This window comes from Colias eurytheme, chromosome 31 (assembly GCF_061535395.1).
Source record: "Colias eurytheme isolate Ceu_HAF_F1 chromosome 31, ilColEury1 Martin Lab GWU primary, whole genome shotgun sequence".
Lineage (NCBI taxonomy): Eukaryota > Metazoa > Arthropoda > Insecta > Lepidoptera > Pieridae > Colias > Colias eurytheme.
Window position 1 is genome coordinate 686,879 of NC_143010.1, and position 25,540 is coordinate 712,418.

Genomic DNA, 25,540 nt, shown 5'->3' on the forward strand with positions numbered 1-25,540 from the left:
ATATTTTTTAATTGAAGCCAGTACCAGAGCCAATACAATTTAGGCTACATATTTGTTTATTTATAAATAAGTATATTACTGTCGCTATACACTACATAGCATAGATAAATAATACATAGGACTTACATTAATGTGTAACAAATCAAAGCAATACTGCATTAGATACATATCTAACAGGCTAGAAGTTATTCTAGCTGTAGTAACTCAGGCCCCGGAACCACAGACACATCACACAATAGAAAATCTATTGCGTCTGGGACAGATCGGGCCGCTTGGGGCTCAATGGGTTAATAGTTTTAATCCTTCGCAAAGACTTTTTACTCATTTAAGTTGAACAAAACTACATGCTTTTAATCTTTACATAGTATAAAACAAAGTGCGTCTGTATACTTAGATGTTAAAAAAACACAACATAATTTGATGTGTTTTTATAAATAGAGTGGGTCTTAATATAGTATTAAAGACTAAAGTAGCTTTAAGTGCATTCGGGCCGTTTAAAGTTATACCGCAAAAATGGTGCAAACCATGATCTTGTACTTTGATCTGATCCCAATAAAAGGCTTGACATGAATGATACCTAAAAATATAGGAAGTAAGTGCCTTGTTGTTTTTTATAAATATTCACAGTTAATATATGATCTTCAACTGTAACATTGTTTTGAAATACATATATAAATAAATAAAAATAAAAGCTACCAACCCTAGCCTTGGCGTGCGCAAGCACAATCAACGACGACAAACCATCAGTATATATCCAACCGTCGAAGTGAATAGTCGTGTAGTGATAGTGATACAATCACATAGATTATAATAAGTGGGTATTCAATAATTATATGTTTCATTATTGCATTATAAGGACCATTTGCTGCGTTTAAAAACAAGGTTGTATGTTGTGTTTGTTGTCATGTATTTTAATTAGTTTAAAAGTGTTCTAAAAAGTTGTTTATTTATGTTATACCTAATTGGAATAATGTACTTTTTGTTTCTTTTTATCTATACTAGTTGTGCCCCGCGGTTTCATCCGCGAATAAAATGCGAAAAGTAACCTATAGTACTACGGCTCTTCGACTATTATTTTAGATAGCAAACATTGAAATCTGTTTATGGCATATAAAAGCGTACAGACAGACCGGCTTTCCCGGTTATAATATTACTTTGAGTTGTATCATTCTTTCATATCAAGTAGGTATGATATTTAAATAAAAAATAGGCAAGATTTTTTAAATTATGAATTAAGAGGAAAAAATTGCGTTGTTAGTTATGTGAATATATTACAATATTTATTAGTTTTAATCTTTCGTTTCCGTAACTTTGTAATAAATAATAATATCAAACATAAAGAATGTGTGTTTGTTTGAATAAAATCTGTATAATCCCGAGATGCGTAAAAATATATTAGAAAATAGATTTTATAGCGAAAGAATTTTCTAAATGGGTTAAAAAAAGGTTCAAAATTTGCCACCATTTTTTAAATGTTGAATTTTGAAAATCGAACTGTCTCTTTTGTTTTCACTCAAAAACAACTTACTTCATCATCATCAATTTAAAACATTACATAAGTTACGTAGCGTATTTTTTAACCGACTTCAAAAAAAAGGAGGAGGTTATCAATTCAGCCGGTATATTTTTATTATAGACAACTCGGGCGGATATAAATGACAAGATCCACTCCTGTTGGTCTTAGCGTGATGATAATAATTATAAGTATTCCTCGATAAATGGGCTATCTAACACCGAAAGAATTTTTCAAATTGGATCAGTAGTTCAAAAAATTCTTCATCTTTATAATATTAAGTATAGATAGATATACTTAGATAAGACCTAATAGATAAATAAATATTTATTTTGATAATGGGAATGTGATGATACAATAATTTTAAATACAGTACGCGTGTGTATTGAAACAGTGACAAGCGGCTACATAGTTTCATTGACGTACATATTTCAAACAAAATTATTTTTAATAATGAGTTATCGCACAGTCCTATTTCCGTTATAATCACAGTAATACAGATAATTAAAATAAATATTTTGTATGAATTTATGTGTCAACTAACTAGTTTGACCACACAATAAATAATTTGAATTTGAATTTGAGCGCAGCTCCGAACGCGCTGTCAAATAAATTTTCATGGTACCTACAAAATTTCATCCCCTATTTTATAGCATTTAGGAAAGACATTATCAAAATTCTTTCTTAATGGATAAATACATCTAGTAGTATAGTTTTATATTATCTGTGGTCTACATTATAGTAGCTATCTTCATGCAAATTTTCACCCCGATTAGTCCAGTATTTTGGGCTGTGCGTTATAGGTAGATATTCAGTCAGTCAGTAGGTAAGTAGGCTTCTTCTTCAATACATTTAGTAGTCGCTCAGTGGTCAAAATTCGACTGTAGATAACTATAAACAAAAGAATGTGTGTCAGTGTGTGTCAAATGTGTGGTAGTGTGTATTTTTTGGATTTAGGTAATGTATTTTTTTAATACTTACTTCTCGTTATACCTAAACTAAAGACTTAAGTGTGCCAATTTTCATACTTCTCCGTCTGCGCTATTTTCGTAAAATTGGCATAATTATTTTTTCTTCACGTAAGTATGTACCTATTCGGTATAAATACAAATTTCCAAAAACCACATACATACAGTAACACTACAAAAAATAAATAAAAACAGCAGACCTCGATTTTATGTTTCTTTGTTTTAAAGTTCTCATTGATGGTGTGGAAATTTTTCTAACGGAATCATTTACAAGCACAACGCGCGTATTTTTTATTCTTAGCAAAAAACGTGTCTATTTATGTCTGATTTCACACGACAATTAAAATATTATATTTTAAACGTCTCTACAATAAAAAACAAATTCGCTGTGGCTGTCTGTCCGTTTGTATGCTGAAATCTTTGAAACTACGCAACGGATTTTGATACGGTTTTCTTTAATAGATAGAGTGATTCAAGAGGAAGGTTTAAGTATATAATTTAATAGGTTTTAGACAAAGCGGGTGAAACCGCGGGCGGAGAGCTAGTATTATTAAAAATAACTGCTCGTTCTGGCTTCGCCTACGCAAAGGAAATCCACTAGAATTGACATGATTCGCGGTAAAATTTGATAGGTATCATAAAATAGTTCCGTTCTGACGTGAAAGACGACGAACAAACAATGTTTCACTTTAATAATATGTACCTAATAGTAAAAAAAATAAGTACATATGTAATTAGTATCTGAGATTAGTTTTAAAACAAGGCTACTATGGTGCATTTGCATCAAACGAACGAATGCTCATTCTAACCCCACTATATGGTTAAATTCTTTTAGCACAGACTAATAATAAAAATAAATAAAATAAAAAACACTTTATTTGCACACACAAAACAAAACAAAATCAAACAATAATAATATACACTGGAGCGGTACAAATAGGCGGCCTTATCGCTAAAAAGCGATATCTTCCAGGCAACCTTAGGATATAGGAAAAGTTAGAAGAAAATGAACAATTGGATAGTAGAAGGAGCATTATAAAAAGTGCAAATAAAAGTAGGAAATAGTTACATAAATACAAATATTAATACATATAATATATATTATATATATAGCGAATAAAGAAAAATTTTATTGACGGGACCGGGTGTTTCTTATGCGGTCCCGTCAAAAAAATAAAGAAAATAACAGGATATAAGTAAGTAAGATATATATACTACGTATCTTTTAGTGTAAACAGGCGTAGAACATTCTTTCGTTATTAGTGCGTTCGAAAAGATTCTATGAAATGTTCTAATACATAGCACTGAATTCGAGTTTTCGTTTACACTAAAAGATCACGAAAGAATGCTCTTGCTCTAGCTCTATGTTCGTTTGATCTAAATCCACTGTTAGTAGAATACTAAATTATTCTACCTATAATTAAATATTCGAATTGAATATTTATCTTAAAAAATCCATTTTTAATTGTTTATTTCTAGAAAAATATAGATCTAGAAAAACAAGACATTGTTAACATTGCAACATCAGAATAATCAATCATTATTTCAATATAATTGATGTTAATCCTACCTATTATTTCTTTGAAAAATTTATGAATTATTGAAGAATTTATGCATGCTGTATTAGTAATAAGAAATAACCATGGACCAATATTATTGGTCCATGGTAATAACTTATAACTAATTAAGGACTGGCAGGCATTTATTTTTGTATATATATTATACTCTGTGGATATACTCGTTTCCTTTGGTACCTATAGTCTGTGTCGCTAAGGATATCGCTTTTATGTTTTTATAAAAAACATGTCGCTACAATAGATCTATCTAGCTTCACGCCCGCGGCCGCGGCTTCTCCCGCTGTGTCTAAAACCTAATAAATTATATACTAAAACCTTCCTCTTGAATCACTCTATCTATTAAAAAAGCTGCATTAAAATCCGTTGCGTAGTTTTAAAGATTTAAACATACACATGGACATAGGGACAGAGAAAGCGACTTTGTTTTATACTATGTAGTGATGAAGTATAGATAAACTTAGCTTATAAAATTAAGTTGCGAAAGTAAATGATGAAAGAAGAATAAGTGTTTGTTTTTTTTATACTATGTAGTGATACGTATGTATTCAATTTCTATGTTGTACATTGATGCATGTATTAGACTACGCTACATGCATACGACATTTAACATTTTTGAAAATGCAAGAGAAGAGTATTCTTGTCCCAGACATTTATTTAAAACGAAAAATAGAATTAAAAAACCCAAGATCAATAATGATTCATATAGAATCATCAAAATCGACTCACTTAACCCAAAATTTGTGAATTAACAAACAAAAAATACGACGGAGAACCTCTACTCAAATTAATGTTTATTTACCTTATAGGTATAGCTTATTGATTGGCATATTATTTTTTTAACTCGGTTAACAGATGGACGTATGACCGCTCTATTACAGTCCATTTTTAATCTGTAGGCACTGCTTTTAATTAATAAGATTAGTAGAACAAATTCAATCAGGTTTTGTAAGTACTTTCTACCCATAGTTTTTTATATCTACGCATATATTATAAAAAATAAAGACTTGTTTACTTAGAGTATTAACTTGTTTATCTGTATGTTTTCAATTCGACTCATTTTGACGATTCTTATTTTTATTTGAAAGCTTGTGCCTTCCATTTGGTGATTTAAATTTTGTATAAGTAGTTCTGACAATTTCAATAAAAAATTTACAAATACCTAATCATGTGCTAATAATGAGGCTACTTTTTTCCCGGAAATCCCATAGGAACGGGAACTATGCGGGTGTTTCTTTGAAAACTCGGGTGAAGCGGGCGAAAATCTAGTTCGGAATAATTTTTATATTTTCATAGTTATTTATTTCAACTACGTATAAATGTGCGAAGCCATAGTGAACTTCTTGTTACAAAAACCAAGTTATTTTCTGTCGCAAAACAATTTTTTTTCACATAATTTATTCAATATATACCTACTCTTAATTATTCAAGAAACACGTTCGTTTGTACGTTTTTTTTCTGTCTGTATTTTTGTGGTAAATGTTACAATCTGTATCATTTTAAAACCGGAAATCTCTGTTTTTTTTACAGCTATTTATGTGTGTGAATAAAAAAAATTGACCCGTCTGTTTGTAATGTCAAAACAACGCTGCTAATTGCGTATGAAAGTGTATAAATCTTTTGCACGCCTCATAAGCGAAGCGTTGAGGTGGGTACTACTGTCACTTCGCGCAAAACATCTGATTTTTCAAACTTAAAATGTCTTTATGTATCATACATTGCACTTGTAAGATAATACATACACACACATATTAAGAAAAAACACTATTTTTAACGTTCATGATATTTTTGATGACATTTTTGTTATTTAAACTAGTTAAAAAACAGTTTAAAAAAGTTCTGTCTTGGACGTCCGTGTGTCTGTATGTGCGGAGGATTTTCTTGTTAACACGATAGCGACCGAAATACTTTACTAATCGAGTCTTTTTTTTTCTCTTACGCTTGAGTATGCTCAGGAATAGAACCCTTTCATTTTTCAGGGTTTGATTCGATGTGGTTTAATTGTTATTAAATAAACAAAAATAATAATTAATAAATTATTATTAAAAAAAATTATGAGGCGTGCACTTTTGGATTTTCCAAACTTTTACTTTACTAATATTATAAAGCTGAAGAGTTTGTTTGTTTGAACGCGCTAATTTCGGGAACTACTGGTTCCGATTTGTAAAATTCTTTAGATGCTAGATAGCCCATTTATCGAGGAAGGCTATAGACTATATATCATCACGCTAAGGCCTAAGACCAACAGGAGCGGAGCACTGCGGGTAAAAGCGCAGGGCACAGCTAGTATATAATAAGCTACACTTGTATATTAATTGTATTAAATTCAATTTTGTCCCACTTTAAACGGACTGATTTAATTCAAACTTTATGTACTTATCATGAATCGGTTATTTATTTTTGAAATAAACGAGGCAATAAAGAAGGATCTTAGTCGATGATGTTATAATAAACTAGCGGTCCGCCCCGGCTTCGCCCGTGGTACATATTTACGTTTTCTCTACATATAAACCATACATATTTCGCAATAAAAGGTAGCCTATGTTCTTTCTCAGGGTCTAAAGATTGTCTTTGCCAAATTTCATCAAAATCGGTCCAGTAGTTTATGCGTGAAAACCATACATACATACATATAAACTTTTCCTCTTTATAATATTAGTATAGAAAATCTAGAAAAACTCACGGGCAAGTTGTATTAAAATAAATGGCAAAAGATACCTGTCTGTAGGTAAAACCCATTTTACCTTCAGTCAATATCTTGTTAATGGATGGGTCAAGGAAAGGTCACGATCTTACCCTTTTATTGTTAACGAAATTCGGAAAGATTCATCTCGGTATGCAATTATATTATACTTAGGTACTTCCCGCCCGCGGCTTCGCCCTCGTTTTCAAAGAAAAACCCGCATAGTTCCCGTTCCCGTGTGATTTCCGGGATAAAACCTATCCTATGTGTCAATCCAAGTTACCCTCTATCTGTGTGCTATTCATTGTAATTGGTTCAGTAGTATTTGCGTGAAAGAGTAACAAACACACACACATCCTCACAAACTTTCGCATTTATAATATTAGTAGGATTATGATTAATATTTTATTCATAATAATATGGTTTTTATGAATAAATTATAACTTGTTTATTACTTCGCCATAAAAGACAATTACGTGCAATGCAATTATTAGCCTTAATTGAGCGTTGAGCAAATCTATTATACTAATAATATTATAAAGCTGAAGAGTTTGTTTGAACGCGCTAATCTCGGGAACTACTGGTCCCATTTGAAAAATTATTTCGGTGTTAGATAGCCCATTTATCAAGGAAGGTTATAGGCTATATATCATCACGCTACGACCAACAGGAGTGGAGCCACGTGGGTGAAACCGCGCGGAGCAGCTAGTGTAAGATATAACACGTGGTGGCATGAACACGCTTATCACAGGAACTACTGGTCCGATTTGAATAATTCTTTCAGTTTTAGATAGATCATTTATTGAGGAAGGCTATAGAATATATAGAATCACGCTAAGACTACTAGTGTAAAACCGTGTGGCACATCTAGTACCTACATAAAGTCACGTCACGGTGCATTTTCATTAAAGGAACATAGAGCTAGAGCAAGAGCATTTATTCGTGACTTTTAGTGTAAACGAAAACTCGTATTCAGTATAAGAACATTGTATTGAATCTTTTCGAACGCACTAAGAATAACGAAAGAATGCGCCTGTTTACACCATTGAGATAATATTACTACACGTATGGAGGAGACACCACGAACAAAATCTGTGCGCCATTTTTTTGCTCTAACTAAGTTTTAAAAATTATTATCTAGTTAGGTACTTACCGATGAAAGTTATTCCTTTGCACTTTTCCGTATTATTTGTGCAATATCGTAACACACACGAAGGCATATTTGATGCGTTTCACTTTAAAACCATTAAAAAAAACATAAGTGATGTAGGCGGTGTCGTCTCCATATGTATACTCAATGGTTTACACTAAAAGAATTTGACATAGTGGGGTAAGAATGAGCATTCGCTCGTTTGATGTAAATGCACTGTTAGATAGAATATATACGCATTTTCAATGCTATTTTTAGCGATCCTTTTAAAATAATTTCTACTTATACAAACAACAGTGATATTTACAAATAAATGTTTCCTTGTAATTAATTATTCCAATAACATTGAACAAGGCCGTTATTACGACTTGCGGTTAAATTAATTATCTAGTAGAGATCCTTTTATCAACTATAGATTCAATTATTTATTACTAGAGGTCCGCCCCGGCTTCGCCCGTGGTACATATTTCGCAATAAAAGGTAGCCTATGTCCTTTCTCGGGTATCAAAATATCTCCATACCAAATTTCATGTAAATTGGTTCAGTAGTTTAGGCGTGATTGAGTAACAGACAGACAGACAGAGTTACTTTCGCATTTATAATATTAGTATGGATTGTAAAGAGTTTGTTTGAACGAACTAATCTCAGGAACAGCTGGTTCGAATATAGTTAAATTTACCTAATCATTGAACACGATTTATGTAGATTAAAAAAAACCTTAAGGGTGCTTTTACACCAATAATGTGCGAGGATGTGTAGCGACGAATGTGTTTGTAAATAACCAATAGTATCGCTTCAAACTTCAAACTAAATGAAGCGATATGATTGGTTATTTAGAAACACATTCCTCGCTACACATCCTCGTACATTGGTGGACAAGCGCCCTAAAATGGGTGCATATATTAATATACTAGCGGTCCGCCCCGGCTTCGCCCGTGGTACATGTTTACGTTTTCTCTACATAAGAACCATCCTCGAACTTCAAGGAATATAATAAAAAAAGAATTATCGAAATCGGTTCAGCCGTTCTCGAGTTATGCGCTTACCAACACATTTTGCGATTCATTTTTATATATAAGAATAGTTTGTCAAACCTATTTTTTTTAGTAAAATGAGAAAATAAACACACTTATGTGTAAAATATTTTAATTGCAGGTGAATAAAATGACAACATGGATTGTAAGGTCCTCAAATCAACGTTACTTCTGCTCGTTATAACGCAAACGACAGGACAATTCTTTGGTAAGTTATTTTATTAATTATATATAAATAAAAAGAATGTATTAGTCTTTAAAAAATTATAAAATACTTTTTCTATATTAAATTCATCATTTATATATTTAAAATGATGTAAGTATAACTTACTTCATATGTGCCCGTGTGTTATTATTCTATAAAATTATAGTCTAAGTTTGTTTGCCCTGGTATGTATGTACAATAAAGCATAAATAAATAAATACTTCTAGAACTAATCTCAACGGCTCAACAAAGTGGCTATTTCCTATTATTCTGTAAAGTCTAATTTCTACATTATTTTTGTTTATTTGTTGCTAACTAGATAGTAATTTATTAATAATGCTGATCATCTACTTACAGTTGTAAAAATATTACGTCGAAGTTTCGAAAGAAATTAAATATTATTAACTAATGAATAAATAATAGGAGGTAGTTTTCACTCAACCATCCGAAATCAATGAAAAACATTTCAAAAATTCAAAATAAGATCTTATTGCACACTAAATAACGTTAAAATTCCCTTACAGATTTCTTCTCAGCACTCCAACCTGTGATCCAACAAGGCAGATATGACGTCACAACGAAACGAATCCGAACACAGGCAGAACCAAAACGCAATCATTCCATCTCACACAACCCAGTCGAAACAGAAAGAGACAGACGAACACACACACAAACTAGTCATACGAAAACTAGACCTAAGACAACAGTTCACAATAACTACAGTACGCAAAAGCCAAAACGAAAGAACACAGTGAAACCTAGTCAAGATGCTATTTACTTCAATAGTGATAGAAACATAAATAGATACACAGAATACACAACACGAAATCCGTTCGTAAATGGTGTAAGACCAGCCATAGTAAATGGTCCACCTATAACGAATAGGCCGCCAACACACGCTCCCCAGTTTGTCGAAAATGCTAGCCCGGAATTGATAATTGGACCAGATGAAGACTACATGAGTGATACAGAGAAACTGAGATATTTAGAAGTGGCTGAACGAAGTGAGTATACTATTGTATGAATTATCACTAAATAGTAGAATTTATAAAAAAGTCGCTCCCCTTCGCCTGTCTCTATGTATGCAATCCGTAGATCTTTGAAACAATGCAACGGATTTTAATGTAGGTTTTCTTATACAGGGTGTCTCACTATTTGTATACTAAGCGCGAAGGGACTTGTAGTTTTGCATACACTGATAACGTAAAAAATACTTACAATAAAATTACGAAAAAAATTTTTGATAAATTTTTCCTGAAAATCCATGTTTTATGCTCTAGCTTCGCGCAGCCGGCATATACCGCTTCTGTAATGTGAGCATTTTGTCTATGAAAACATAATCTTAAACGATAGCTCACGTGCGGGTGGCAATGTTGGGCGGGTTGCTTGTTATGGGTATACGCATAGAGTTTTAAGAATTCTTAAAAGAATTAAAAAAGAAAGAATTCTTAGAAAAATGCGTCTGGAATTTTATAAGTATTTTTTACGTACTCAGCGTATGCAAAACCATAACCTCCTTTGAGCTTAGTATACCAACAGTGGGACACCCTGTATAAAATATATTTATTTATTACAACATTATATTTTCAGTGTGCGAAAAATATAAATCGCTAGATGTGAAGCAATTACAAGCTATCCCGTTGGTACCATCACCACGGCCTGTGAGAGTCAACGTGTCTTCGTGCGTGCCTTCTGAGGTATATTTTTTTTATCACTATCACTATCACTATCACTATCACTATCACTACATAGTATAAAACAAAGTCGCTTTCTCTCTCCCTATATCCCTATGTAATACCTATGCTTAAATTTCTAAAACTACGCAAAGGATTTTGATGTGGTTTTTTTAATAGATAGAGTGATTCAAGAGGAAGGTTTTAGTATAATATAATTTATTAGGTTTAGACAAAGCGGTCGAAGCCGCGGGCGGGTCGGTAGTAAATTATAATATAATATTATTAAAAATAAGAGCATTTGATAATCTTCAATCTTCTTATATATAAAAATGAATCGCAAAATGTGTTGGTAAGCGCATAACTCGAGAACGGCTGAACCGATTTCAATAATTCTTTTTTTATTATATTCCTTGAAGTACGAGGATGGTTCTTATGTAGAGAAAACGTAAATATTATGTACCACGGGCGAAGCCGGGGCGGACCGCTAGTGTTATAATAAATAAGAGCATTTGATAATCTTTAAATTCGTATAAAAATAGGATTATGTTTTTTGATACAACCAAGATTTAAATAATATAATTTCAGGGTCCAAAAAGCAACGAAAAATGAAAAATATATAAAATTTATAAACGACAATTCTTTACGTATACTTTATTTAGATAATGTTTTTATACTAAGAAATAATGAAAATTATAGCTTTATTTTAAAAGGTTTCTCTTGTTATTCGTATATTAAAGATTAACTAATCAAAAAAGAAAATAAAATATGATTAAATGAATAATTTTTATCTAAGTCGTAAATTTGTCTTATAATTAGACACTTTTTATCACGCAAAATTAATATAAAATCTTTTTAATATCTCCTTGATTGCCTTTTGTTGTTTATACAATTACTAGCTTTCCGCCCGCGGCTTTGCCCGCGTTTTCAAAGAAAAACCCGCATAGTTCCCGTTCCCGTGGGATTTCCGGAACAAACCTATCCTATGTGTTAATCCAAGTTAGCTCTATATGTGTGCTAAATTTCATTGTAATCGGTTCAGTAGTATTTGCGTGAAAGAGCAACAAACACACACATCCTCACAAACTTTCGCATTTATAATATTAGTAGGACTATTGGTCTGCCCGGCTTCGCCTATGGTACATAATTATACAGCCTATAGCCCTCGGGAATCATGGACATATTATGTGAAATAATTTTGAAATCACTACTTGTCTCGATTTTACTACTAAGGGCTGATTTTTCAATCCTTAGTTAAAACTAGGGATGTAACGATACATGATTTTGCCGATACGATACAGATACCGATATTTGTAGTAATGTATCGGCGATACCGATACCGATACCGATATCGATGGCTTGGTAGAAAAATAAATAGTGAATAATTATGCATAAAAAGTTACCAACATTGAACAGAGACTCAACTGTTAATCGTATTCTTTTAAATAAAATTGCCAAATCAAAAAACAACAAAACCATTTATTTTAGTATTATTATTTCACAGTCAGTTAAACTTTAAGTAATACACATACAATCAGTACCTAATAAAAGTTTACTATTGGTAGAGTTTTTTCAGAAAACAAAGTGCACACACGCGGGCGTCCTCCCGCATCGTTCATTGGGCGCGGTTTTTTGAATTGTTTGATATCGGTATCGGTTGTTTACTATCGGCGATACCGATATATCGGCTTGCCGATTATATCGGCCGATATATCTGTATCGGTATCGGTATCGTTACATCCCTAGTTAAAACTTATATCCGTCCAATAAAGTATCGATAATATTAAAATGTCACGTAAACTGTCAAATACGGGCAATTAGAATACGTTTTTGAAATGGTTATTCAACGAATAACTTTTAACCAAGGATTGAAAAATCAGTCCTAAACGGAAAGATTTAATTCAAACGTACACTTACGAAGAATCATTGAGAATACAGCTTAATAAAGCGTGTTTTTTTTGTTTATATATGGAAATTGGAATGGAATATATGGACGATAAAAACCCATGGAGGGTTGTCGCGTAAAAACCACAGGACAGTTCTTTTGTAGAGTGCGGGTTGCGGGGGTAATGAAACACGTGTATCTTCCTCGAGTGATTTATTATAACTGAACTTATAATACACTACAGTACAAGACAAGAAGCTTATATCTAATACACTACACCACAGGGGTAGGAGATAAAAAAAAAAATTGTTATACTAATTTTTTTTTTGTGTACTTACTAAAGTAACAAATATGAGATTAAAAGAATATTCCTAATTTTTATACAATTTTGTTCGATTTTTGTGTACAATTTCTTCTTTATTGTTCTTCAAAATTATAACATTAGGTTCCTTATCTTCAATAACAATAAATGGACCATTATACAAAGTATCTAATTTATTTGCAGTTTCATTTTTTAACAATATTAAATCACCTTTCTTATATCGGACTTGATTTATGTTTTTATCATATACAGATTTCCGCACTTGTTTACTTTTTAACAAATTGTTTTGTGCGTCTCTATGTGCTACTTGCAAACGATATCTTAATTCTAAACTATAATTATCTGGGTTATATAAAGGTTCTATGCTAGTACTTAGTCTACTCGGAATTTCACTTGGTTTTCCAAAAACTAATTCATACGGGGTATATTTTGTAGAGGAATGTACAGTATTATTAAAATTAAAACACCAAAAGGGTAGCCAATGGCTCCACGTTTCAGGGTAATTATTGCATTGTATTCTTAAGAATGAACCTAAATGTTTATGTGCATTTTCGAGTGAACCAATCGATTCGTGATGGTATGAGGTTGAGTTTAATTTTTCAATTTCTAAAAGTTTACAGACCTCTATCATAGTAGATGACATAAACTCAGTGCCTCTATCTGTTGCTATAATTTTTGGGATTCCGAACCTTAAAATAAATTGATTAACAAATGCTCTAGCAACGGTGACCGTTTCCTTATTTTTAAGAGGATAAGCCTCAACAAACTTACTTAATTCACACTGTAACGTAAGTATATAATTATTACCGTCTACATCTTGATCCAATGGACCAACTAAGTCTAAAAATACTTTCTCGAAAGCAAACGAGGCTGTGGTTGTTATAACCATCGGCTCTTTGGTATTTCGGGAATACTTAGATTTTTGACATTTTTCGCATTTAGTTACAAAATCTCTTATGTCTTTTTCCATTTCTGGCCAGAAATATTTTTTCTTAATATTATTTATCATTCTACGAATGCCTGCGTGGCCACTAGTGGGCAGTAAGTGATAGTCATTAATAATAAATTGTTTATCATTTTCATTATCAATTCTTTCTACACCTCGTAATATACATATCCGTGGACCGGTCCATATATCTTTACTTTTAATTTCTTCTATTAGTTCTTTTATAAATAACGCGTTATTATTTGTTTTTATTACACATATTTCGTCGACATTAATATTTTTACTTAATTCACTTAATTTCTTCACAAAAACGGCTCGCGTGTATTGTGCTTTGAAATCAAGATTAATGTATAAAATTTTCTTATTTTGGGAGAAAGCAAAACACTCGGTTTCTACATCTATACCCATTCGATTTCGAATCCTATTTAACTCTTTTCCTTCTATTAAAATCATCTCTATCGCACCACTCGGAACTCGCAATAATTCCACGATTCTCGGTTGATCAGGCCGATAGTCTGTGTCATTATTGGTAGTTGGAGTGTCACTCTTTTCTTTAACTTCTTCTAGTTTCTTTTTCTGTGCTCTAGTCATTACGTTAATTATTTTATCGTTGATACATTTCAATTCGTTTGAGTTTATTGTAATTCTAGACAACGCGTCTGCTACGGCGTTTTCTTTACCTTTAATATACACAACGTTAAAATCATATTCTTCTAATGTTAACCTAAATTTTAATAATCTACTCGATGGATCTTTAATTCCGAATAAATACAATAATGGTTTATGGTCCGTCATGATTGTGAACTTTTTACCTAAGAGATACGGCCTAAAATATTTAACTCCCCACACTATTGCAAGTAATTCTTTTTGTATAGTTGGGTAATTTTTTTCAGCTTTGTTTAAAGGCCGACTTGCATAAGCGACTGGTCTTTTATCTTTATTGCAAAGTACTGCTCCTACTGCAATGCCAGAAGCATCAGTTTGTAAGATGAACTCGTTTTCGTCTGAAAAGTCTGGATATTGTAAAATGGGGGGTGATACTAACCGTTTTTTCATGATTTTAAACGAGTTTTCGCATTGTTCAGACCATATAAAAGGGGATGTCCCTTTACGACACAAATTATTTAAAGGGATAGTTATTTCCGCGAAATTCTTTATAAATTTTCGGTAATAGTTACAAAATGCAACAAAACGTTTTACTTCTTCTGTATTTTTTGGTGTTGGGTAATTTTCAACAATTTTTATTTTAGTTTTATCTGGACTAATTCCATCTGCTGACACTGTGTGTCCTAAATATAATAATTCCTTTTTCAAAAAATTACATTTGATGGGATTTAATTTTAAGTTAACTTTTCTAAGTCTCTCAAAAACATCTATTAAATTTTTATTATGACCTTCTAAATTACGTCCAAAAATTACAAGGTCATCAAGATAAACAAAACATTTCTCATACGTTAGACCTGACATGGCTAAAGTCATTAACCTTGAAAAAGAACTTGGACTGGTTTTAAGACCCATTGGCATTCGTTTCATCTGGTATTGTCCAGTATTGGTTGTAAAGGCAGTAATCTTACGCGATTCGGGGTTCAAGGTCGTTTGGTAATAAGATTGACTAAGGTCTAAATGGGTAAAATACACGGCACCAGCAAGGGACTCTAAGATATCAGTGATATTCGGTAGCGGAAATTTATCATCTTGTATAACTTCATTTAATTTACGGTAATCTATCACTAATCTCCACTTTTTGCTATCATCATTTGACTTTTTAGGAACAAGTAAAATAGGGCTAGACCACTCACTTTGAGCTTCTTCTATAATATCATCCTGTAACATTTTCTCAATTTGCTTATTTATTTCAGGTTTTTGACTATGTGGTAACCTGTATGGTTTTGTATAAACGGGGCTAGCATTCGGTTTTAAATAAATATTATGTTCATATGAATTAGTAGTTGTAAGCTTATCACCCGGTAAGTGAAAGATATCATTGTATTTAGTACAAATTGCTTGTATAGTCTCACGCTCGGTAGGATGTAAGTGATCCAATTTTAATAATTCTAACAAAATATTAGCTCTCTCTGCGTTTGATTTACATTTATTAAACTGACATATTTGGTAATCGTTTAACGAGTGTAGGTCTGGTTGAAAGGTCGGTATGGTAATTGATTCTTCTTGAGTATTTAATATTTTAATGGGAATAACGTTATTTACTGGCTTCACTATTAGAGCTGCTAAAAATAGACCCTCTTGTAATTGTTGTGGTAAAACAACACAGTCATTATTTAATTTATTATTCATAATTGGTATGTAGTGAATGGACTCGCTTCTCGCAGGAATAGTTAAGTAGTTATGTGAAGTAGTAGGTGACGCATATAGTGGTATAATATTTTTGCATTGGTTATATAAAATTAATGTATCGTTTTCTAGATTAATATGTGAATTAAATTTCGATAAGAAATCTAAACCAAGGATTCCATCTGATTTACACGGTAAATGATCGAACAAATAAAATTTATGATTAAATCTACTATTTTGAGTACGTAAAGTAAGATAAACATATCCTTTTGAGCATATTTTTCCACCGATACCATTTATTATAATGTTGTCTTCATACAAAGTAGTATGTTCTAATAAGGCGTTCTTAGAAACAGCGGAAATGGACGCGCCGGTATCAAGTAACCATGAATACTTGGAATTGTTTATGTCGAAATGGACGTACCTAACATTTTTATTGCAGGTTAAAATGTTATAACATTTAGGACCGAAAAAACTGGTTTTTGGTCTCTATTTCTTCGTTATTTGCTTGACGGTTCTCGCTCCCTTCGGCTGAGAAAATTTTGTGTTGGTTGTTCCTACCTCGACTACCTCTACCACGATAATATCCTGAAGCATTATGATTATTGCCAAATTTTGGAAAATTATTACCTCTTCCGCGTATATATCCACCACGGGGATTGCCATTATAATTTTGCCGATAATAATAATTATTATTATAAACTTGACCTCGAGAATTGCCACGGAAATTGAAACCTTTATTATAATGATTATTCTGCCCTCTTCTAGTGAAATTATTATTATATCTGTTGTTTGACTTACCCCTGGCGCTGAAAATACCTCCGGAAGTCGAGGGCTGCCCCAGCTCCTCGTCCTCCGCCGCACGCACCGCATCTTTCAACTCGGAATAGTTCCGCGCTGAAATGATAGTGCTCAAGCGTTTATTTCTTAATCCATCAGAGAATCTTTTAATAGCAATTTTTTCGTTTATAGGTCTCAGTATTTCGCAGGTCTTTTCGTTACCGTTAGCCTGTGCAATAGTGAGGTCTATAAATAATTCTGATAGTCTATTTCCATAATCACAAATTGACATATCATTTTGACTCAAATTATTTAATTGATATAGTATTGCATTGGCGGACTTTTTTGTAAGTAAATAAGTTTTTAAATCTTTTAAAAGGCTTGCTACATCATCATATTTGCATTTTAGTTTTAGTTTAGCGGTTTTAGTTAATCTAGTTTTCAAAACAAAAGATATTAACATCTTTTCTTGGTCTGTGTCCTTTAGGCAATCGCTATATAATTCTACCGTGTCTATGATTTTTTCTGTCGTACTTTCTGAACCATCCATAACAGGTATCAAGGATGTTGCAGTTTTGATTTCAAACTTCTCCATGTTTGAAGTAGTTGTTTCTACGTTACCTTGAAAATCATATGATAGAATCTTATCGTAAATAACTTTTATTCTCTCCTTCAAGACTTCATAAACGTATTCAGCTAATTCTAACGAGGTTTTTCGCTCAGAAAATATACTAATAATAGTTTTATAAGATGAATATAATTCCTTAGCTCTTAATATATTATCCTTAACTTTACTTTTATATTGTAACCTTCTAGATGGGCCTAACTTCCTCAAAGTAATTTGAATATCAGATAATTCATTAAAAATCCTTTCTAAATCTTTTTCCATATACAACGAAATTAAAACATACTTACATAAAAATGATTTACCTAGTAGTTTGGTCCTTACATGAATGCATTACGGCCAATATATTTTCCATGTGACATTCCGAAATACTTAGGCTGTAAGATACAAGAAACATAAAATTATGACAAAAGTAACAATTACATTGGCATTTTAATATAATTATTAATTATTTTTAATCCGACACTTATAGTTCCTATTATGTCGATAGTAGATGACGCAACACAGTTCGTTGTTTTTATTACTTTTGCTCACTAAATGATTACAAAAAGAAAGCACTTAATATACGATATATTATGTTTTTCACTTGGGCTCACTAACACGGAATTCACTTTTTTTTTTTCTACACGGATTCGTTTCCTTCTTCACGTGCTCGCTTTCCCGACAACCGCAAACGCATTCTTCTTATAAATTGTGATTCAATTTGTTTCTCGATCCATTTCTTTTGTCTGTCCTTCAGCTTTTTCCATATAAAAATGACGATTATAATAGCGAAAATTGTCAAGGTCGTCGCCAATAATATATTATTTATGTGGATATGGGATTCGACCGCAGAATTACTTCCTTGGGATGCATTTTGTGCAATTATCACCTCCTCATGTCCGGTTTTAGAATAACTCTTGCCCATTTTTGAAGTGTACGTGACTGGTTATGGAGAATGTTCCTTGCGTTATCTCCATTTTCATTACTTCAATATTATTAATGCTCTAACTCAGAGCACTGAGGCACACAGGAATCCGCTGAATTGCAGGATTCGCCCGATACGCGACACCCGGCAACTTACACCGCGGCGCTCGCGCATGGCAGGGTCGCCATGTAGAGTGCGGGTTGCGGGGGTAATGAAACACGTGTATCTTCCTCGAGTGATTTATTATAACTGAACTTATAATACACTACAGTACAAGACAAGAAGCTTATATCTAATACACTACACTTTGGCATATTATGATATTACATATTAATATGTAATTTGTAAAATTGTAAATCTGACATGATTAAAAAGAGCAACTATGGAGTTTCTTGCCGATTCTTCTCCGTAGATACTGCTTTCCGAATCGGTGGTAAATGTTAAAAATATGTACTTACCTAATGACGTTTCAAAAGTGCTTCTAGAAGAAGTCTAATTGAATAAATTAATGTTTGAGTTTGAGTTTCTTTTTTCTATTATATTTTGTATTAATATGTACCTATAAATAATAATTATAATAACTTAAGTATATTTCCATAGGTACCGTTGGTAGTTGGGGGTAAGGTGGTCAGCGTGAAGGAGTTCCCTCACATGGCGCTTCTAGGGTGGCCGAAGAGTATTGTAAGTTTTTATACATGACGGAAGAAGGGCCCCAAGGCCCGAAATACACATTTTTGAAGTGAAACTTCTTTATCGGGGTTGGAAAAAAATTAAGTGTAACATTTTTTCGTTACGCGTGACATTTTTCCGTTACGCGCCATCTTTTTCTTATCCCTACCACGCGTGATTCGACGTATTTCTGTAAAGTTGCATATAGTAAATTATTTTTTTGAAAAATGTCATAAAGAAGTTTCACTTCTTACGTGTGTATACTAGTAGGTACACGCACACATTTTTTTATTAAAGTATTATCTAAAAGTAAAGTGATACTATTTTATTTAAGTATGTACAATTAGAAATTCTAGTTCAGCTGCTCTTAAAAGAAGATTTATGGAACATCTTTCAATGAAAAAGCGAATCGAATGGTCGAATTTTCCATGAACAGTTGAACACCTTTATGGTGAAGTTGTCGATTAGCCCAATAAGTATTAATTTCCTACTTTTTAGAATCCCGAACCTCAAAAGGAAAAAACGGAATCCGTGTCTAATTGCACAGATAAAGAAAAATATTGCTAAAAACATAAATTAAAAAATAAATAAATGGTTTGGACTTTGGAGCTTTCCGTGCGCGAGTTCGACTCGCACTTATTATTATTTATTTTTTATTTTTATTAATATTCGTTCTATTACAGTCTGGTGGCTATTCCTGGAAGTGTGGAGGTAGTCTACTTAGCGATAGATACGTTCTGACTGCAGCCCACTGCGCTTATCAAGATAAGGATAATACTGTTGCCACGTAAGTAATATGTTTTTATTTCATTTTAATCATATTTAAATTTTTTATCAATTTTTGTCAAAATGTATAGTTTTGTAACAAGTAATCCTTAAATATCAAAATAAAAATACATTAAATATTTTTATTTTTTATTTATGAGCTTTATTTCTTTCGTTTAAAATATCACAATATTATTCATAGATTTGTTGAAATTGATATTTTTGGTTTTATGGCATTCAAATGCTTTACATGCGGAATGGCGCGAAAGGATGCGGGTTCGAGTCCCGCCTCGTGATCGAATTTTTTATATTATTTTTTATTCTCTCTCTCTATAAATTTATATTCTACATTTTTCAATATTTGAAATTCAATGCAAAATTAGAATATTTTGTCATAATTAGATACTATGAAATGAACAATATAAAACTAGCATTGTTCTAAATAATTTAATTAATAAAAATAACAATTAAAATTCTAAAAATAACAATTAAAACTCTTATTTTAGAGGTCCACCCCGTGCTGTACAATTAGGGTCTTCGTATCTAAACGACCCTGGGGCTTTGGTGATCAAAGTGGCATCTGTAACCAGACACCCTAAGTATAAGTTGCCGAAGTCTTATTTTGATTTGGCTTTGGTCAAGTTGGAGAAATCTGTGACGTAAGTATTAAACTGAATAAAATATTAATAATAAATTTTATGAATTAACCAGCTTTTCCCGCGGATTCGTCCGCTTTGTCTAAAACCTAATAAATTATATAAATAAATTCAAAATGTACCTACTAAAACCTTCGCCGAGAAATGAGAATCACTCTATCTATTAAAAAAACCGCATCAAAAGGATGAACTATGATTACAAAAGAATTTGCAAAATTGGTTCAGCCGTTCTCGAGCTTTGCGCTTAGCATCAAAACTCAAAACTCACAAACTCATACATTTATTTATTCAATAAGACTCCTACGTCATAACATTTTTGCACGCCTCAGCGAAGCGTTGAGGTGGGTACTACTGTCACTTCGCGCAAAACATCTGATTTTTCAAACTTAAAATGTCTTTATGTATCATACATTGCACTTGTAAGATAATACATACACACACATATTAAGAAAAAACACTATTTTTAACATTAATGATATTTTTGATGTCATTTTTGTTATTTAAACTAGTTAAAAAACAGTTTAAAAAAGTTCTGTCTTGGACGTCCGTGTGTCTGTATGTGCGGATCCTTTTTCTTGTTAACACGATAGCGACCGAAATACTTTACTAATCGAGTCTTTTTTTTTCTCTTACGCTTGAGTATGCTCAGGAATAGAACCCTTTCATTTTTCAGGGTCTGATTCGATGTGGTTTAATTGTTATTAAATAAACAAAAATAATAATTAATAAATAATTATTAAAAAAAATTATGAGGCGTGCACTTTTGGATTTTCCAAATTATTATTTAACATTTACCACCGATTCGGAAAGCAATCTATGGAGAAGAAACGGCAAGAAACTCCATAGTTGCTCTTTTAAAATCATGTCAATATTACCATTTAATTTTACATAATATGTAACTACATACCTAATATATGCCAAAAATCAAATTTAGTGTTTTATCTTTATATTATAGATTATTAATTTATTTATTTCAGATTTTCCGAAGTGATCAGACCGGCTTGTCTGGGCAGACCGCCGCCGCCAGGCAAACCTATAATTGCTACAGGATGGGGTAGAACTGAGTTCCGTAAGTTTTTTTCTATTTTATTAAATAAATGTCACTTACAGGTTTTGATGCCACTTTTGAAAAAAAAAAATTACATATACATATTTAATATGTAAATTAAACAAATATTCTTATGTTGGTTTTACTACATAATGATAATACTTATATAAGCTAACTAAAATAACTTGCAATAGAAATAAATCTTATTATACAGGGTGTAATCGTTAAGTGTGCACAGGCGATTATTCCGTAACTATTGCAGATATCAAAAAACTTTAAACTGATATCGAAAACCCTTTACCTAATGCGTAGAATGACGATTATAATTTTTTTTAAATGAAATGGAAAAAATTTACATAAAACACTCCCATAGATATAATTTCCCATTGATTTTGTATTCAAAGCAAATGTTCATTTTCACCTCTGTGCAGCTTTTGAATAAATTATGTTTTAACCGAAAAAAATTCAATCAAGAGGCGGGACTCTAAAGCATAGAAAAAACTGAAAGAATAGAATAAATTCGATCGCTCTGGCGGCTCACGAGTGGCTGAATTGGTCAGGCATTTGCCGCGGAATGGCGTGAAAGGATGCAGGTTCGAAACCCGTATTGTGATCGAATTTTTTCTATTATTTATAAATTTATATCTTTACTAATATTATAAAGCTGAAGAGTTTGTTTGTTTGTTTGAACGCGCTAATCTCAGGAACTACTGGTCCGATTTGGAAAATTCTTTCGGTGTTAGATAGCCCATTTATCGAGGAAGGTTATAGGCTACTAGTCTTTAAATATATTCAATCTATTCCAGGGGGAGACCAATCATTGGAACTGCGCAGTGTATCGATCCCCGTGTGGGAGATGTCGGACTGCCGGCGCGTGCTGGGCGCGTCCCGCAAGCTGCCGGACGGGCCGCGCGCCGACACGCAGATATGTGCGGGCGAACTGCACGGCGGGAAGGATACTTGTCAGGTATTAAATAAATAAATAAATAAATCATTTATTTGCAAGTAAACATGGTATACATAGGTGTTAAGAATAAGATACATTATTTCAGCATGTTTAGCCGTTATTCAACGGCATGCAAATACATTTTTCATTAGATACATTGTTTATTAGAAACTAGCTTATCGCCCGCGGCTTCAAAGAAAATCCCGTTCCCGTAGGATTTCCGGGATAAAACCTATCCTATGTCCTTTCTCGGGTATCAAAATATCTCTATACCAAATTTCATGCAAATTGGTTCAGTAGTTAGGGCGTGATTGAGTAACAGACAGACAGACAGAGTTACTTTCGCATTTATAATATTAATATGGATTATGTTTTATATACAGGGTGTCCCACTATCGGTATACTGAGCGCGAAGGAACTTGTAGTTTTGCATACACTGATCACGTAAAAAATACTTAACAACAAAATTACGTCAAAAATTGTTTGCTTAATCTTTCCTGAAAATCCATGTTTTCTTCTCTAGCTTCGCGCAGCCGGCATATACCGCTTCTCTAATGTGAGCATTTTGTCTATGAAAACTGCCGCATTTATAAATAATATTAGTCAGGTGTAGGATTTTTTATCTTCGAAATAAAACAACATTTATTTATTTATTTTTCTTTAATCAACGAAAATTATTTATCATAAATATAAACATATAAGTATGTATTTAATATAAATAAAACAATTATATCCATTGTTCATATAAAATTATCTTACAGGGTGACTCAGGCGGTCCAGCACAAATCCAAGATGGCTGCGTTTGGCGCGTAGTTGCTGTGACGTCACTCGGTAGATCCTGTGGAGCTCCGAACACACCAGCATTATATGCCAAAGTATTTCCCGTGTTCATCGCGTCTGTAGTATTCAACGGACAGACAGACAAACGAGAATCCGTAAACCAGAATCAGAATCAAGATTCTGGAAGTTATAATCGACGCGAAACGACTACAGTGAGATATCAAGAGAATTATAATAGTTATAATCAAAATGATTATGATCAGAATCGTGGACAAGTTTCCACAACTACAAGCAACTACGGCAATTACAATAGTCAGAATAATAGAAATAATGAACAATATACTAATAATAATAATCGAGGAAATATTATTACGACTACTGTAAATCCTAGTAGCAATCATCGACAGAATAATTACAATAATCAGAATAAGAATCAATACGATTCTGGGTTTTATAACGCAGAAAATGATAAAAAGAATGAGAATAGCGACAGTGGACAATATACTAATAACAATAATCGAGGACAAAATATTATTACGACTACTGTAAATCCTAGTAGCAATCATCGACAGAATAATTACAATTATCAGAATCAGAATCATAATCAATACGATTCTGGGTTTTATAACTCTGAAAATGATAAAAACAGTGAGGATAGTGACAGTGGACAATATAGACCACAAAGACAGGAAACAAATAAACCGGATTATAATAATTATAATACAGATAGCAATAATAGATATCCCAACGATTATAATAAAGAATTTTACAGCAACGGTTATTATAATCAGAATCAGAATCAGAATCAGAATAATAATTATAACTATTATACTACTGAGGGTTATAATTATGAAAAAAGACCGTATGGTGATCAAAATGCAAATGTGGATGATGGAAGGATTTGGTGGACATAGTTTGCAGCTAAGTAAGACTTATAATTAACTAGCTGTGCCACGCGGTTTTACCCGCATGTCTCCGTTCCTGTTGGTTTTAACGTGATGATATATAGCCTATAGCTTCCTCGATAAATGGGCTATCTGACACCGAAATAATTTTAAAGTGAAATTTTATTACATCGTCTCAAACTTTTTGGTCTGTGTAGCGCATGTCGCGTGACGGTCGGCTGCCGAGTAGGTATAAAGCAGTGTTCGGAAAGTTTCACTTTTACCGTGGTTTCATAAAACCACACATTTTTTTTTCAAATCGGACCTGTTCCTGAGATTAGCGCGTTCATACAAACAAACTCTTCAGCTTTATAATATTAAGTATATATTAAAACAGTATTATTGATAGTGTGGAAAAATGACAGAGCTATATAGGTCGTATATCGCCATCACTTTCTCACACTGGAAATAATATTGCTATAAGACATCATGGTAACCCTTGCTCAAATAATAATAATAATAAAAAATGTGTGCGTGTACTAGTGTACACACGTAAGAAGTGAAACTTCTTTATGACTTTATTTTTCGGAAAATAATTTACTATATGCAACTTTACAGAAATACGTCGAATCACGCGTGGTAGGGATAAGAAAAAGATGGCGCGTAACGGAAAAATGTCACGCGTAACGAACAAAATGTTACACTATTTTTTTCCAACCCCGAAAAAGAAGTTTCACTTCAAAAAAAGTGTAGTAATCACTTAAGAAGCCCTGAAAGTATTGACATACTATAAAGAACTAGACTCAAAATATTTAAAGGTCGTTAAAAATGTCCGTAAGTTGTATAAAACATTCATTGAAATAAGCACCTTATTTCGTAGCAGTAACGTTCAAAGTCTATTAAATAATATATTGTATTGGTCATTAGATAAATCTGCCTAGTGTAAGGCATTGTTTTGGGTTGGACAATTTGAATTTATTGTGAGTCTAGTTATTTTGGTTCTAAGGACCGCCTCCTTGGTACAGTGGTTGACGCGTGAGCGTAGCACCGAAGGGTCCTGGGTTCGATTCCCGGTGGAGTCGAAGAAAAAAAATGTCTCGGTCTGGCAGGACACAGAAGGTTGATCACCTACTTGTCCCTAAAGAAAATCGATCAGTGAAACAGATGTATAATGCATCTGCCCCTTACCCCACTTGGGGACATGGGACTTCACTTTTTAATGGTTCTAAGAGTAT

At 32.6% G+C, this 25,540-nt stretch overlaps 1 protein-coding gene across 1 annotated transcript; it reads left to right on the plus strand.

Annotated features, from left to right (window-relative positions):
- The first annotated feature begins 740 nt into the window (after nucleotides 1-740).
- LOC149895330 (uncharacterized) lies at nucleotides 741-24,614 on the plus strand. The gene is made up of 10 exons (XM_090119072.1): nucleotides 741-882; nucleotides 9,044-9,130; nucleotides 9,652-10,131; nucleotides 10,718-10,824; nucleotides 19,158-19,238; nucleotides 19,910-20,013; nucleotides 20,498-20,650; nucleotides 21,625-21,716; nucleotides 22,502-22,662; nucleotides 23,403-24,614. The coding sequence occupies exons 2-10, from the start codon at nucleotides 9,061-9,063 to the stop codon at nucleotides 24,333-24,335; spliced, it is 2,181 nt and encodes a 726-aa protein (XP_089975198.1). The 5' UTR covers nucleotides 741-882; nucleotides 9,044-9,060; the 3' UTR covers nucleotides 24,336-24,614.
- The last annotated feature ends 926 nt before the right edge of the window (nucleotides 24,615-25,540 follow it).